This window comes from Lissotriton vulgaris, chromosome 9 (genome assembly GCF_964263255.1).
Source record: "Lissotriton vulgaris chromosome 9, aLisVul1.2, whole genome shotgun sequence".
NCBI classification, from domain to species: Eukaryota; Metazoa; Chordata; class Amphibia; order Caudata; family Salamandridae; genus Lissotriton; species Lissotriton vulgaris.
This window is the reverse complement of record NC_141697.1, coordinates 1,229,373,743-1,229,389,588: the sequence shown is the minus strand read 5'-3', so window position 1 is coordinate 1,229,389,588 and position 15,846 is coordinate 1,229,373,743. Positions and strand designations below refer to the sequence as shown.

The 15,846-nt window shown below is 44.4% G+C and overlaps 1 protein-coding gene across 1 annotated transcript in view; it reads left to right on the top strand.

Moving 5' to 3' along the window:
- CRELD1 (CRELD disulfide isomerase 1) overlaps positions 1 to 15,846 on the top strand; it is a 73,914-nt gene that overhangs the window by 33,573 nt on the left and 24,495 nt on the right. The window contains exons 4-6 of the mRNA XM_086939370.1: positions 5,710 to 5,820; positions 7,659 to 7,750; positions 13,009 to 13,185. Of these exons, the coding sequence (XP_086795496.1) occupies positions 5,710 to 5,820; positions 7,659 to 7,750; positions 13,009 to 13,185 (380 nt within the window). The remainder of the gene's footprint in view (positions 1 to 5,709; positions 5,821 to 7,658; positions 7,751 to 13,008; positions 13,186 to 15,846) is intronic.

The window sequence follows — 15,846 nt, the reverse complement described above, 5'->3', positions numbered from 1 at the left end:
ACAAACAGACAGCTTCAGCTATCTGGGCCTAACATTAGGCTCCAGGCTTCAGTGGAAGCCACATATGTCATATCTACTTTCCAAGCATGCACAGCTGGCTGGTGCTTTGTTAAGAGAGTTCAAGTCCTCAGCTACTAAACCAATAGCCCCAGTACTTAAAATCTACGACACTAAGGTGAAATCTTCCATGTTGTATGGAGCAGAACTGTGGGGGGTTTCCGATACAACGGGCTTAAAAAATGCACATAATAAATTTCTCTGCAGCATAACAGGGCTCCCACTCTCAACACCGCTAGTACCACTACGCATTGATTTGGGGTGCCATAGCATTCAGGACATCTGTAAGTTTAGACCAATCGCATACTGGAGGAGATTGTGGGTAACGCCTGAACTCAATCATTACGCGCAAGCACTTTTGGAGGCACGAAACCTGGACTCTGGAGGTAAAATTCTATGGTTTAGGAAGGTCAGATCTCTACTCAAGGCCCTAGGTATGGAGGATCACTGGGAAAATCCCAAGGAGAGCATCTTCCCATCAAAACAAAAGTTAAAAGAAGCATACTGGGCACTGGTATCCCAAGAGGAGTTTCAGTCACACACTGCTCCATCGTTTACTAAGGCTTTTTTGGAGCTAAAACATACTGCATCATATGAGAGGTATTGGGATCTCATTACAATGCCATATGACAGGAAATTGTTCCACCAATTTAGGGTAGGAACACTCCCACTCAACCCGATTACATGTAAATGGACAACTGGTAATAATGATCATATGTGCTCTTTTTGCATAACATACCCGGAAAGCATAGCTCATGTCCTCTTTGCATGCTCAGAGTATAATGCTCCTCGACACAAATGGATCAGGCCGATCTGTATCCAAAAGGGGATTCAGACTGGGACAGTAGCACTGAGGATATTTAAAACCGACTGCTCAGACACTATGGTGATTGTGATCACTAAATTTTTTAAATGGATGTGGACAATCCGTAGTGGTAAACTGAAAGCATTGCAGCCCCTACAAATCTACGGTGTTATTTCTCTGGAATATCAATTTTTATTCATTTTAAATGGTTTTATTAAAACATAGTACTTATTTATTTTCTTAACTGGTCGAGTTGGTATACCGTGAATGTGGCATTCTTAATTTGAACATTTTAAACTGCATTTCCCTGTTAAAATCAAATATAATGTAATGTTAATGAATTGTGATTTTTAAATGGTTAATGTGTGTCTTTTATGACTAACAGTCGAAATAAAGACTAATTTGAATTTGAAGTAAATATTATTGTGAACAAAATTGCTGGACAAACTAACTGGATTCACAGAAGCCCATGGACCTGTCAATAAGCCAATTTAATCCTATTATTAAAGTTTTAGGTGTTCGATGGGATCATTTAGTTGTAAACTGAGGAGAATATTTCTGTAGGAGTTGCGTTGACCTTGCAAAACGCAACGGAGTGCAAGAACAACGCAACTCATAAATGTTATTTAACAAGCTATGCAAAGCCACCTTGCGTGGCCTTTTGTGGCCTGATAAATCTAGAGTAACTCAACTCAACACAAATCTCTGCCCCAGGGAGGGGCTCCATCAGTGGAGCGTGGGTTTTGGGGAACATCCTTTACGACGCAGATTTTACTCCGCAGTACGTTTACAACGCGTCCGTTACAACGCAAGTCATAACCACGACTTGCGCTGGAGGGCGCTAGAGGATAAAGAATAGTATATTTACTATTCCAAAACCTTCCCTAGTATCCACGGGGACTGGTGTTAGAATAGTAAATTATACTATTCACTATCATCGCCCCCCAACGCAAGTCGTTGTAACGACTTGCGTTGTTAAAGACGCATTGTAAAAGCACGCGTTGTGGCGGTACGCGTCGTACCGTCATACATCCATATGTTTCCCCCCACATCCGCTCATGGATTGTGCTGCATTCTCAGAGTTTCCATCAGTGGTAAACAGGGAATGCATTTAAAATGCTACGCATCCCCAGGTGAGGCGTAATGAGGGAAAATATCTATATTTCTCTGTGTTACTCCCCTTTTCTATGTGTGCTGCGAAAGGAAAATGCCTCGGAGGATTGCTTATGGTCCGGAAGGCACCCTTTAATGCGCAAAAACAATCCTGCTAAGAACGCAGGCACCCTTAAACCACGGCGCAAGGGTGCCTGATCGGGCGCTAGACAGCCAAAAGGGCGCCCGCGCAAGGAAAGGACAGGGATGTGTCGTATTATGTTAAATAAGCATATTCCTTCCCTTTCACGCAGCGCAAACGGTGACTTGCTGTGCAAAACTGTGTGAAAGCAACATAAATACGCCCCGGAGTCTTTTTGTGCAGTAGTAAAAGTATTTGTAAATGCGCATTGCCAAAAAAAGTTTATGTTCAAAGCTTTCAGAAAACAATACAAGCACACAACACTAGCTGTGCACATAACAATTACTAACAGTGAGGCATAACACTGGGAAAAATAATACATTCTACTCATGGGACACTTGCTAGTTATTCTTCTTAAAATTTCCATTTAAAACAGTGAAAGGATGTAGTGTGATGCAAGTCTGAAGTGATGCACCCTAGAGTTTTACTCCTGCCTCGCTCTGCATTCTACTGCTAATCTTGAGCAACATGTTTCCACTTACAATATCACAATGTAGGATTGGCAGGCGGTCTTGAGCTGCTATCAGATCTTTGAAATTTTAAAACGCGTCTTCTTGTAGGTTGAGACAGGTCCTTGAGGTACTTTCCGAAGGATTCAGAGACTCCAGAAAATAATTACATTTCCATCCCAGAGGTAACCTGGTCAAATGAATTTAAATCAAATCTCACATGAATTGCTCAGTTGTGAACAACTTGACATTTCTCCAAATTGTGGTGTGACATGTTCAGTACTGCTAGGGAACTTTAGAATATTATTGAAAGTAGCATCTCTTGAATTAGGAGAGTATGGCTTGCAGTATTTTAGAATAGACACTCTTATCAAACACTACAGAGTTGATCAAGCTTAATCACTACAGACACCTGAGAGTCGAAACATAAAAAAAGTCAAATGTAGGGACTGAGTTCTTAACCATCTCTGTCGCTGATCGGACTATGCCGGAATCTTAGCACCACGGAGGAAAATGTGTGCCTTAGCAGCCTTACGATATATGTGATTCATCGACATCCACGTCCTTATTTTTGTAGACCTATCATCACAGCTTTTACAACCTGGGCAGTGTCAGCTAATTCTGTAGGATGATGTGTTATCATCATACACTTGGCACAGCAGAGCATTGGTTTCGATTAACTGTGCAAAGGAACTGTATAAGCATTGAGTAACAATGAGCACTAAACCTTGCGGAGCTCCGCAGTGGAAATCTTTGGAATCGGATCTAAATTGATCGAGTTGAACACTGCTAGTTAAAACCCACTGGATCCAATCTAGTTATGACTTTAACCTCAATTCTAGGTGTGACCTATAGCACCGAAGTCCATGGTCCACAGACTTAAATGTCCTGGGAAAATCTAACCGGATTAGGCTCACTGGGGGTCTATTCCGTCGTTCTAGCGTTGCTCTCCCAACATCTAAACTGGCTGTTTCTACCCCTGGATGTGGGTAGAAACTAGAGTGATAGAAAGGACTGAGTTTTTGTTCTAGATAATCCTGGAACTAGTTGCTACAGTTGACTCTGACACTAGCCAAGAAAGGAAGAGTGCTAATTGGTCTATATTTTGGTTAGAAATTTGGGGCTCTAATGAAGTTTTCTTGATCATTGTGGTCAAAATCTCACTTTTTAAGGCTCAAGGGTAAATACCTCACTGCAAAAAGTGCATGAAGTAGAGAAGACATGGCGTTAGAAAAGTTTTTAGTTATCCTTGTAAAACAAAATATTTTTTCAGTTGGACAACTATTATTTCTATATCCTTATGTTCGATGTCTGAAGGTCGCTCCTCCTCAGGGCTTGATTGGTTTGTTTATAGATAACACAGAAAAGACACAAAGTTCGACATTTAGTATGAAAGATATACATTTTGTATATGGTGTGTTCTGCCATCCCCTGCTCTTTGGCAGTGGAATGAACTGAGGAGGCTTGGAGGAGGTCTCAACTGTTGACTGGTTACTTGAGAATCGGTGATACTTGTGCTCAGACGCCCTCTATCCCGGCCGCACCGTGCATTAATTGAACCGAGTCGATGGCTGGCTCAATCCCCTGTGAAATACCAAGTTCAGTGGAAAGAGGGTAGAGCTGGACATCTCCCATTTTACCAATGCTTTTGGACTCTTTAGGAAGGCGCCTGGATGTTACATACTTTCCCTGAGTCCCAGGGAAGTGTGTGAGGGATTGTGAGTTTGGTTTTATTGGCAGTGGTGATTTTGGGTCTACATAAGGATGGAAGCCCTCGTCCATCTGATGATGGCTTGGCAGATTCTGGTTATGCATGCCTTTCCAGAGCTCGGAGGCTGCTCATGTGTCGAGTCCTATCAATTGCAGTTTTACACAAACTGATGAGTGTAGCAAGCTTTCTTGTAGCTAGGATCTTGCTCGTCCCATGTCTGGTGCATCAGTTAGGGGACTTTAGAAGAAAGCATTAATAATGGTGATGAGCTCTAATGTGCAACTGGTGCCACAACTCTTAAAAAAAAACGATTGGGTACTGGATCGCTTGGGCACTTTGTCGTCTTCATTTATCATCTAATTTTTGGACTGTTTCATCCAGGCTGGGATGATGAGCAAATTTCAGGTTAGGCCGGGGTGGGTTTTTAAGGACAACGTGGCCCCTTTTGAGCTTTAGAGGGGAGCAGCCAAAATATATGTTTGTTTCTCATTAGAATAAGAGATTCTTCTGGGATGGAGGTCAGTGATAACCAATATTCTAGACAATACTGAACGCTTTACATAGGTTGGCCATATTCCTCAATTGAAGCTTGATTTAGGTAACTTTTACTTCAATCTTGGTAGCTGAAAAGAATCGCTTTCAGCTTGAGGTTCTTGGCATCACTATTGTCTTTCCGTGTACTCAAGACTTTCCCATGGTACACATGTGCTGTTTTGAGATATCTCATTATAATGTAGATCTAATACTCTAGTTCTGTTTCATGGAAAAAGTGATAATTTTTTAATGAAGATAAATTAATCACAATGGTGGATGAAGGAGTTTGTTTTCCTGGGGCCACGCTTTTTAGACGTAAACATGATTATCTGCTAAGGCAGCTTTGAGGGTGATATCTTTGTAGGGATTGTGGAGATCTTTGTACGGTTAAATTCAGGATATTGGGTACATGCTACAGGTTTATAGAAATACCTTGTGAGACGAGTTAAAATATTGATCTTTGAGGGCATGGCCGCAAGGATGAGCCGTGCCCCAGGACACTCTATGGGTGGTGGGAGTGTAACAGACGGATGAATGAGCTTTTCATGCACTGCGTTTGGATGGAGAACAGCAGAGTACGGATGGGTAAAGAGGGTCCAAGGAGTGAGGATTGTACCTGGGGAAGGGAGAGGGAAGTTAATCCTGACACAGGAGAATAGAATTTATTATCCCCCTCCACATGGATCTCCAACTCCAACTTGTATCTTCCTCTTTAAAAATGATTTGTGCATTTGAACCCAATTTTTTCAGTTTCACCAATAGTCTAGCACGTTTCATCAAGGTCACTTCTCCCCTGCACCCAAACCATAAACCTATTTCATATTGAAACTGACCCTCTCTTTCTGGCTTCTCTTTCTAGTGAGACGCGACTTTTGGAGGTGATAGAGACCGTGTGCGACAAGTCGAACTTTGATTGCAACCGCATGTTGGAGCAGAACGAGGAGCTGGTGGAGACGTGGTGGTTCAAGAAGTACGTCTGTGCTGGACAGTGTGGAGAGGGGCAAGGGAAAGGGAGGCAGAGCGTAGTTTGAATTCGGGTGGAGGGGTGGAGGTGTTTTTGAAGAAAGGTCTGAGCCTGAGTGAAAGGATCAAACATTGAAGTACATTACTCAAACTTATTGATTCTCACATACAAGCAGCTTTAAGCTGACCCCTCCCCCCCCCTTATCTGCTTGGCCTCCAGAATTTCAAAAGACTTTTATTGTTTGTAACTTTTGAAGTTTCACAAGAATTTCTCATTGGATTCCTGTTTTGTCACATTTTAGCCCTGGAGAAGAAATTGGACGTGCACACATATTCCAGGAGACACACTCTTAACTGTACTCAGCCCTCAACACTTTTACAAAATTGGTGCAGTCAAAAATGCATTAGAGGTATTTCAGAAGTTCTTAGACTCAAAGGTTTGAAGCTGAGTTACACACATATATGGACTTGACCAGAAAATATGGTGTCGATTTTGAAGGAGACAAAGTATTTATTTAAAAAAACACAAACACATTACTTTGACATTTATTGGCAGATATGATTGGAAATGTAAACATAAAAAATATAATTTGCACAAAGGCGACTTGAGTTCTAAAGATCGCAGTTGAAGTAAACTCCATCCAGAGACGCGGGTCCGAGGCCATATGTTGATCTTGTTGTTTCCTCCTGAAATATCCGAGTTATTTCATGTTTTGCTGACAGCCGAGCAGGGAATCACAAAGAAGCGATTCCTGCCTTGTGTCTCTGGGCTCTGCTGTCTGCAACCCGTGCACTCACTCTGAGATATTCAGAGTGAAGATATGCACTGAAGATATGAAAAAGAAATTCACAGATCCCTTCCTCCTCGGTGCAGTGCAAAAAACAAAAAATTAGGATAATGATACGGCCCTGATTGCGCTGATAATTTTTTACCAGAATTAAAGACCCTTGTGTTGCTTGCTACTTGTTGTCTATTTCATTGCCCACATTAAAGGTGTTGGTGTGCTATGCACCTTGGTAATTGATAATACATCCACTATTTTGGGGTGCCGGGTCACCGTTTTCTCCCACCACAGAATTTGGCGGTGTTATCAACTATCTCCTTGTTTTGAGATGAACTGTTCATCCAGACACAACAAATCATTTTCCAGACTGAATAATCACAATGCTTAATAACATAAAATCCACCAACATTGAAGTTTGTTCAAGTGCTCTGCTTAGTTTGTTGAAGGTGTAGATCTCTCAGCTTGGACTGTGTGTTCCCCAGTGGTCAGTGTGAAGGTCATGTTATTGCAGATATAGTGGGTCATGGTTAAGTCCCATGTTCTTCTGAGCTTGGTTTCTTTGAGCTTTTCCCTAAATGCTGTGGTTGGCTGGTGTTAGTGTGGGTGATAATAGTTGGTGTTAGTACCATGCCCCCCTTTTTTTGTTGAATATTTGGTAGTGGTGTTGGAGGCAGGGGGTAATCAAAGTATGAGTTTAGACCGTATGGACTTTAGGTAACGCGGCGGACAGTGTTCAGGACAGACCAGTTTATCTCTTGACGTGTCCTGTTCGTAGGGTGACCTGTCCTACATCATTTTTCATCTTGTTTTTCATGCAGTCGAAAACACTTATTACAGAAAGCCGCTTATTGGTAGATGTTGCTCTCAAAACAAGTATCTAGGTAAGATGGAGGACTGCCCCTTAAACGTGTGGAGAGGATAGTTATCTATGTAGTCAATACTGTGTTGTGGTTCACTGGCTTGATATTAAATACTTCTTAAAATTACACTTGTAACACTTGCTTCCCTTTGTGTTGTTTTCTTCCTTCTTCCATTCCTGGTCTCTTCCATCACCTCACAGGCAGCAGAAATACCCCGACTTCTTGCAATGGCTCTGTTTCGACACCCTGAAAGTCTGCTGTCCTCCAGGCACCTTTGGGCCAGATTGTCTGTGTAAGTACTGTTATTAGTCTGTTTGTACAGCTACTCATGTGCTGTGTCATTGGAGTCTGTCAGTGTGACTAATGCTGTGTCATTGGAGCATGTGTATGCGAGTACTGTTGTGCCATGTCATTGGAGTCTGTGTATGCGAGTACTACTGCCCTGTGTCATTTGAGTATGTGCGAGTACTGCTGTCCTGTGTCATTTGGGTCTGTGTATGTTAATGCTGCTGTCCTGTGTCATTTGGGTCTGTGTATGTTGATACTGCTGTACTGTCATTTGAGTATGTGTATGTTGGTACTGTTGTCTTGTGTTAATTGAGCCTGTGTAAGTGAATACTTCTGTCCTGTAGCATTTGGGTCTGTGCGAGTACTGTTGTACTGTGTCTTTTGGGTATGTGTATGTTTGTACTGCTTACTGTGTCATTCGTCTGTGTATGCGAGTCCTGCTGTCCTGTTTAATTTTGGTCTGTGTGAGTACTGCTGCCATTTGCCATTTCGGTCTTTGTGAGTCCTGCTGTTCTGTTTAACTTGGGTCTGTGTGAGTGCTGCTGCCATGTGTCATTTGGGTCTGTGTGAGTCCTGCTGTTCTGTTTAACTTGGGTCTGTGTGAGTGCTGCTGCCATGTGTCATTTGGGTCTGTGTGCGTACTACTGCCTTCTGTCATTTGGGTCTGTGTGAGTGCTGCTGCCCTGTTTCATACGGGTCTGTATGATTACTGATGCTCTGTGTCATTCGGGTCTGTGTGAGTACTGCTGCCCTGTGTCTCTGAAGTCTGTGTGAGTCCTGCTGGCCTGTGTCATTTGGGTCTGTATGATTACTGCTGCCCTGTGTCATTCTGGTCTGTGTGAGTGCTGCTGCCCTGTGTCATTCTGGTCTGTATGAGTGCTGCTGCCCTGTGTCATTCGGGTCTGTGTGAGTACTCCAGCCCTGTGTCACTTAGGTCTGTGTGCGTACTACTGCCATGTGTCATTTGGGTCTGTGTGAGTACTACTGCCATGTGTCATTTGGGTCTGTGTGAGTACTGCTGCCCTGTGTCACTTAGGTCTGTGTGCGTACTACTGCCATGTGTCATTTGGGTCTGTGTGAGTACTGCTGCCCCTTGTCACTTAGGTCTGTGTGAGTGCTGCCCTGTGTCATTCTGGTCTGTGTGAGTGCTGCTGCCTTGTGTCATTTGGGTCTGTGTGAGTGCTTCTGTCCTGTCTCATTTGGGTCTGTGTGATTACTGCTGCCCCGTGTCATTTGGGTCTGTGTGAGTGCTGCTGCCCCGTGTCATTTGGGTCTGTGTGAGTGCTTCTGTCCTGTCTCATTTGGGTCTGTGTGATTACTGCTGCCCTGTGTCATTTGGGTCTGTGTGAGTGCTGCTGCCCTGTGCAACTTAGGTCTGTGTGAGTGCTGCTGCCATGTGTCATTTGGGTCTGTGTGCGTACTACTGCCATGTGTCATTCGGGTCTGTGTGAGTGCTGCTGCCCTGTGTCATTCGGGTCTGTTTGATTACTGCTGCCCTGTGTCATTCGGGTCTGTGTGAGTGCTGCTGCCCTGTGTCATTCGGGTCTGTGTGAGTGCTGCTGCTCTGTGCCATTCGGGTCTGTGTGAGTGCTGCTGCCCTGTGTCATTTGGGTCTGTGTGAGTGCTGCTGCCCTGTGTCATTCGGGTCTGTGTGAGTGCTGCTGCTCTGTGCCATTCGGGTCTGTGTGAGTGCTGCTGCCCTGTGTCATTCGGGTCTGTGTGATTACTGATGCTCTGTGCCATTTGGGTCTGTGTGATTACTGCTGCCCTGTGCCATTTGAGTCTGTGTGATTACTGCTGCCCTGTGCCATTTGGGTCTGTGTGATTACTGCTGCCCTGTGTCATTCGGGTCTATGTGAGTGCTGCTGCCCTGTGCCATTCGGGTCTTTGTGAGTGCTGTTGCCCAGTGTCATTCGGGTCTGTGTAATTACTGCTACCCTGTGTCATTCGGGTCTGTGTCAGTGCTGCTGCCATGTGTCATTCGGGTCTGTGTGATTACTGCTGCCCTGTGTCATTCTGGTCTGTGTGAGTGCTGCTGCCTTGTGTCATTCGGGTCCGTGTGATTACTGCTGCCCTGTGTCATTCGGGTCTGTGTAATTACTGCTGTCCTGTGTCTTTTGTGTCTGTATGTTGGTATTGCTTGTGGTGTTGCTCGGGCAGGGGAGAGTATTGACAGCTGGTATCATTCCTGTCCTCGCTCTGTGAGCAACTTCTGAAGTTTGTCTGTGAGTTCTAGAAATGCTTGCTTAAGATCACGCACCACTATCGGGTTAGAAGAGATTTCGAAGTTGTTGAAAACTGTTTTTCATTTTTTGGATTCTGCTTATATCAATCCAGTCTCCACCTGCCTATATTCCAACCTCATCTACCAATGAGATATTGATAAACTGTCCATTTATATGACCTGCTGCCACTGTCCTGATTCTTGCAGCACTAGATGTTACCATTACAGAGCTCGCTGGTACTCCTTTCATCTGTTTTAATCCCGCCAAGTTCTCCTACCAGCTCCGACGTCCAAGAAGGCACTATGTTTATCCTCTAATGTCCTCAATGAGTGTGAGTTACAACTAAAATGGGCTCGGGAGTCACCCAGCTTTCTTTTCAGGATTAAAGCTTCTTGCTCCTGGAAGTTCAAGAGGGAGTTAAGACATGACTACTAACAGAATAAGCATTGGCAAAATCAATTTCTCTCGCCTTTGGGGCATACTGGCTTAGCCTGTGATTTTTAGCCATGCTGCACAGCATCCCCAGTACTAAAGACATGTTTAAAAGAAAAGCTTTTGATGCAGCCAATAGTTTCATTTGTAAGGGTGGGGGGGGGGGTGAGCGTTGTTGGCGGAGTACTACTACATGGAACACAAACTCAGTGAATTCCGCAACTTCTCTCTGTCAGACTCTCAATAGATGAAACAGAAACCTCATATACTTTAGGTAAAATATCAAGTGTAAGCAGTGAGAGAGGTGATGATTTTGGGATCCTCCCTAACCTAGATAGAGAACCAAGCAGATGCCTTGAAAACGAAGAGCACATCTTGCTGAACGATTCGGCGGTGGTCCCATACTCTTAGGACCACCCCAAGGACAGTTATGGGCAAAAATACAATCCCAACCAAATGCCCTGCAAAGCATTATGGGACAAGATTAGCAGTGGGCAGTGAATATTATAGTATTCACCCAAGCACAGTTATGGGCAAAAATACAATCCCAACCAAATGCCCTGCAAAGCATTATGGGACAAGATTAGCAGTGGGCAGTGAATATCATAGTATCCAATATAAAAAAAATGCTACGGGGCTGCAGTTCGACTAGTTGTTACTAGGTGTCCCTCACGAGTCAAATCCAAAAGCATTGAAATTATTACATCAAGCTGCAGTTCCACTAGTCGTTACTAGGTGTCCCTCACGAGGCAAATGCAAAAGCATTGAAACCCTTTCATGAAGCTGCAGTTCCACTAGTCGTTACTAGGTGTCCCTCATGAGTCAAATGCAAAAGCATTTGACTTGAGGGACACCTAGCAACAACCATGTCGGCTGGCTGTTTTTTGGAAATAAAATGAAAGAATCCCATTGGACTAATACTGTTCAGGAGATCCCAGGATTTCTGTCGCTTTCTCGTTTGTATATTCACTCATATGCGAGCTAATTGATGTTCATGTGTGTGTATAGGGTATTCTTCCTAAGAAGATAGGACCACCACAGAATCGTTCAGCATGATATTCTCTTTGTGTTCGAGGCATCTGCTTGGTCCTCCCCCCCTAGGTTAGGGGGAACCCCAAAATTATCACCTCTCTCATTTAATCTTCAAAGTTCACTTTTGTGAATTGGTTATATGCTTTTAGCATGTAAAGTTGCTTCATCAAAGCATTTGTGGGTGCAGTTTAGTAGCCTACTCCGCTGCGTGGAGGAATGGAGTTCTTAATGGAATGCGTAGTTAACAAATCTCGGCGAATTCCGCTAGCGTAGCAGAGTTCATTGCCCAGGGTTAGTAATTTGATAGGTTTACTCACTACGCAGGCATGTGCCTTCCAAAAGACGCAGACACTTTTATTTTTTGTTACTGATCACAGATGGATCGGTAACTAAAAAGAAAAGCAAAGCTTGAAAGCTATTTTCTTTTTTTTATATATAAATTGGGAGACTGAATGGGGGGGGGGAAGCAGTATGAGGAGTGAGGGAGAAAGCAATGCTTTCGGGGGTGGAAGCAATTTGGGAGTGTGTGTGGGGGCAAGCCTCACGGAGGGCTCAGGTGAGGGGAATCAGATGACAGAGCATAAAGGATCACTGGGCTGGAATAAGTGGATGAGGGAAGAACACAGGTGTGAGAAAACAATGGAGAAAGTACACATGGGTGAGCACACAGGTGACAGAGAGCAAAACCGAGTGCAGGGGGAGGTAAGTACATGAGGGAGACTGCTGGAAAACACACACACTCTGACGGAATCTTTAACCCAAAAGGAAAAAGTAGTGCTCAAAAAGCAGGCAGTAGAAGCATAGAAGCCAACTAATCAAACACTATATTAAAAGTCTATACTCCATGGCAGAGGCAAACACAAGATTACAAACTGTGATGTGCATAAAAAGCAGGCAAATTGGAGTGACAAGAAAACTAACCAATGGTAAGCAGTTGTCAGACTCCAATTCCCTCTGTTCTTCCTAAGCTAACCATATGTCTTGCAACAGACAGCACATGCTTAGTCTTGTAGGTGAGACCTAAAACGTGCTGTGAATCAAGACCCGGGTGCTTTATCAGCTAACGCCTGACAAGCTTTTGTAAGAGATGGTGTTATCATTCAAAATGAGAACTTTCAGATGTGTCGGCATCAGTCTGTGCGTCGAATGTGCACTTTTCAATCGAAAATGAGCAGAAACATGTTGAACTCCGAGTTTGAGCAGAACGTTTCACCCTTGTTCTGCAAGATGGAATTCTTCCAGATTTTATTACTTCCAACTTTAGACTATTCTTCATATAATCTGCTCTGACTTCGCCAAAATGATGGGGCCCCTCTGCAGAATGTGGTAGGGTCCTTCAAAGCGCCTATATTTCAGACACTAATAAGCCTTGGGTGGAATAGGAATCCCCATAAAGGCAACCCTGCCCGGCAAGGGCTTCGGGAGCCTACATTATGCCCTTGTCGTGCACACCTAAGCAAGCAAAGGTTTAAGGAAAATGTTTTTGAGAAAGCTGTGGGAGAGATAGTGAAGGGGTCGAAGTACTTCACTTTTGTTTTAGAGAACCAAACCCATTTTTTGGAATTTTCTGCAGCCTGCGTTGGTGGATCAGAGAAGCCGTGCAATGGAAACGGTAGATGCAACGGTGATGGGACGCGAGCTGGTTCCGGACACTGCGAGTGCTACCACGGCTACGGGGGTCCTTTCTGCATGGACTGCAATGTCGGCTTTTATGAGGCATTAAGAAACGAGACTCACCTGGTATGTTCTGGTATGTAATGAAATTGACAAATGATTGTTTGATGGGTCATGCTGGACTTTAGTGCCCCGGGGAGGTGTGGACGTGTTCCTCTGCTTTTGAACTGTCTTTTTTCCATCCTGTTTTAAATGTGCTGAATATGTTGCTGAGCTAATAGATCTGTGGATCGCTGAACCATGGCTGAGTGTTCGATCACGAGGCACTCCCAAACACTGTAGAAAGACTGGGCGGCCTAGCTTCAATGAGTCCGTGACCCAATTATTACAATTAGAATGTAGCCTCCTCTGTGCGTGTGTTGTGATTATAAGTGAGGTCTGCTGTAGCCTGTGAAAATTGGCCTACTGGTGTTTTTTTGTAGAATATGTTGATTACGCTGTGCTGCGAGTCCTCAGTTTTCATATGAATCACACAGTCTTGCCTGTGGATTGTTCCTGCCTCAGTTTTCATATGAATCACACAGTCTTGCCTGTGGATTGTTCCTGCCTCAGTTTTCATATGAATCACACAGTCTTGCCTGTGGATTGTTCCTGCTGCTTTCCAGCAAAATCTGATCTACCCCATGACGCAGTCTTGGCAGGTCGCTTTAATTGTTATCCAGAATTAGAGTATGCGTCAAAGCATGGGGGCTAAAGTGCTGTTATGCTTTTAAATTATTTTTAGATTCATTATTTGCAGCGTGCGTGGGAGATTTAAATGAGTTGAAGCCCCAAATTGAATTTATAGCCGCACGTGGCGGAGAGCATGACGTTGCATTACTCTTTCTATCTGGCAGTCTGCATTTCTGCTGACCCTGATACAAAAGCAATAAAGCTTTTTTTTATTGAGTAGGAGATTGGCAAATATATTGGTCTTCTTCGAAATCTTACCTTGCTTCACTCTGCGGCACCAACAGACCAGACCGTTCAACGCGGGTTCAGAAGCTCATTGACCTGGGCATTTTGTGTCCTAAAGAGGCATCTATCTAGAACTGTACTAGTTTCCATTGGTTGATTGGCAGCACCCCATCCCATACTTGGGGTAGACTGCACTCCAGGCGGCACTGGTTGTGGCACAGTACTCCACGGTGAGGTACAGGTTGCATGTCATACTTGAGCTGGCTGACCCCACCAAAGGCTCCATGGCCAGGCGACTGGCTGTACCAAGGCATCTCAAAGTCGGGGTTAGACCTTTCCCAAGTACCCTCTGTATTGGCTGGCTATCATCTCCCTTCACATGCGCATTGTACTCCAGTATCACTTAGTCTAAGACTGGCTGTTCCCCATAGTCCGGACTGCCGAGCCCCCCTCACACTATATAACAAAGCACCCCATATTCAGGAAGTGGCTGTTCCCAGGTTCACTGCATTGCATGCCTATCCCGCTCATACTGTATAACAAAGCACCCCATATTCAGGAAGTGGCTGTTCCCAGGTTCACTGCATTGCATGCCTATCCCGCTCATACTGTATAACAAAGCACCCCATATTCAGGAAGTGGCTGTTCCTAGGTTCACTGCATTGCATGCCTATCCCGCTCATACTGTATAACAAAACACCCCATATTCAGGAAGTGGCTGTTCCAAGGTTCACTGCATTGCATGCCTATCCCGCTCATACTGTATAACAAAGCACCCCATATTCAGGAAGTGGCTGTTCCCAGGTTCACTGCATTGCATGCCTATCCCGCTCATACTGTATAACAAAGCACCCCATATTCAAGAAGTGGCTGTTCCCAGGTTCACTGCATTGCATGCCTATCCCACTCATACTGTAGAACAAAGCACCCCATATTCAGGAAGTGGCTGTTCCCAGGTTCACTGCATTGCATGCCTATCCCTACTGTATAACAAATCACCCCATATTCAGGAAGTGGCTATTCCCAGGTTCACTGCATTGCATGCCTATCCCGCTCATACTGTATAACAAAGCACCCCATATTCAGGAAGTGGCTGTTCCCAGGTTCACTGCATTGCATGCCTATCCCGCTCATACTATATAGCCAAGCACCCCATATTCAGGAAGTGGCTGTTCCCAGGTTCACTGCATTGCATGCCTATCCCGCTCATACTGTATAACAAAGCCCCCCATATTCAGGAAGTGGCTGTTCCAAGGTTCACTGCATTGCATGCCTATCCCGCTCATACTGTATAACAAAGCACCCCATATTCAGGAAGTGGCTGTTCCAAGGTTCACTGCATTGCATGCCTATCCCGCTCATACTGTATAACAAAGCACCCCATATTCAGGAAGTGGCTGTTCCCAGGTTCACTGCATTGCATGCCTATCCCGCTCATACTGTATAACCAAGCACCCCATATTCAGGAAGTGGCTGTTCCAAGGTTCACTGCATTGCATGCCTATCCCACTCATACTGTATAACAAAGCACCCCATATTCAGGAAGTGGCTGTTCCCAGGTTCACTGCATTGCATGCCTATCCCGCTTATACTGTATAACAAAGCACCCCATATTCAAGAAGTGGCTGTTCCCAGGTTCACTGCATTGCATGCCTATCCCGCTCATACTGTATAACAAAGCACCCCATATTCAAGAAGTGGCTGTTCCCAGGTTCACTGCATTGCATGCCTATCCCGCTCATACTGTATAACAAAGCACCCCATATTCAGGAAGTGGCTGTTCCCAGGTTCACTGCATTGCATGCCTATCCCTACTGTATAACAAAGCACCCCATATTCA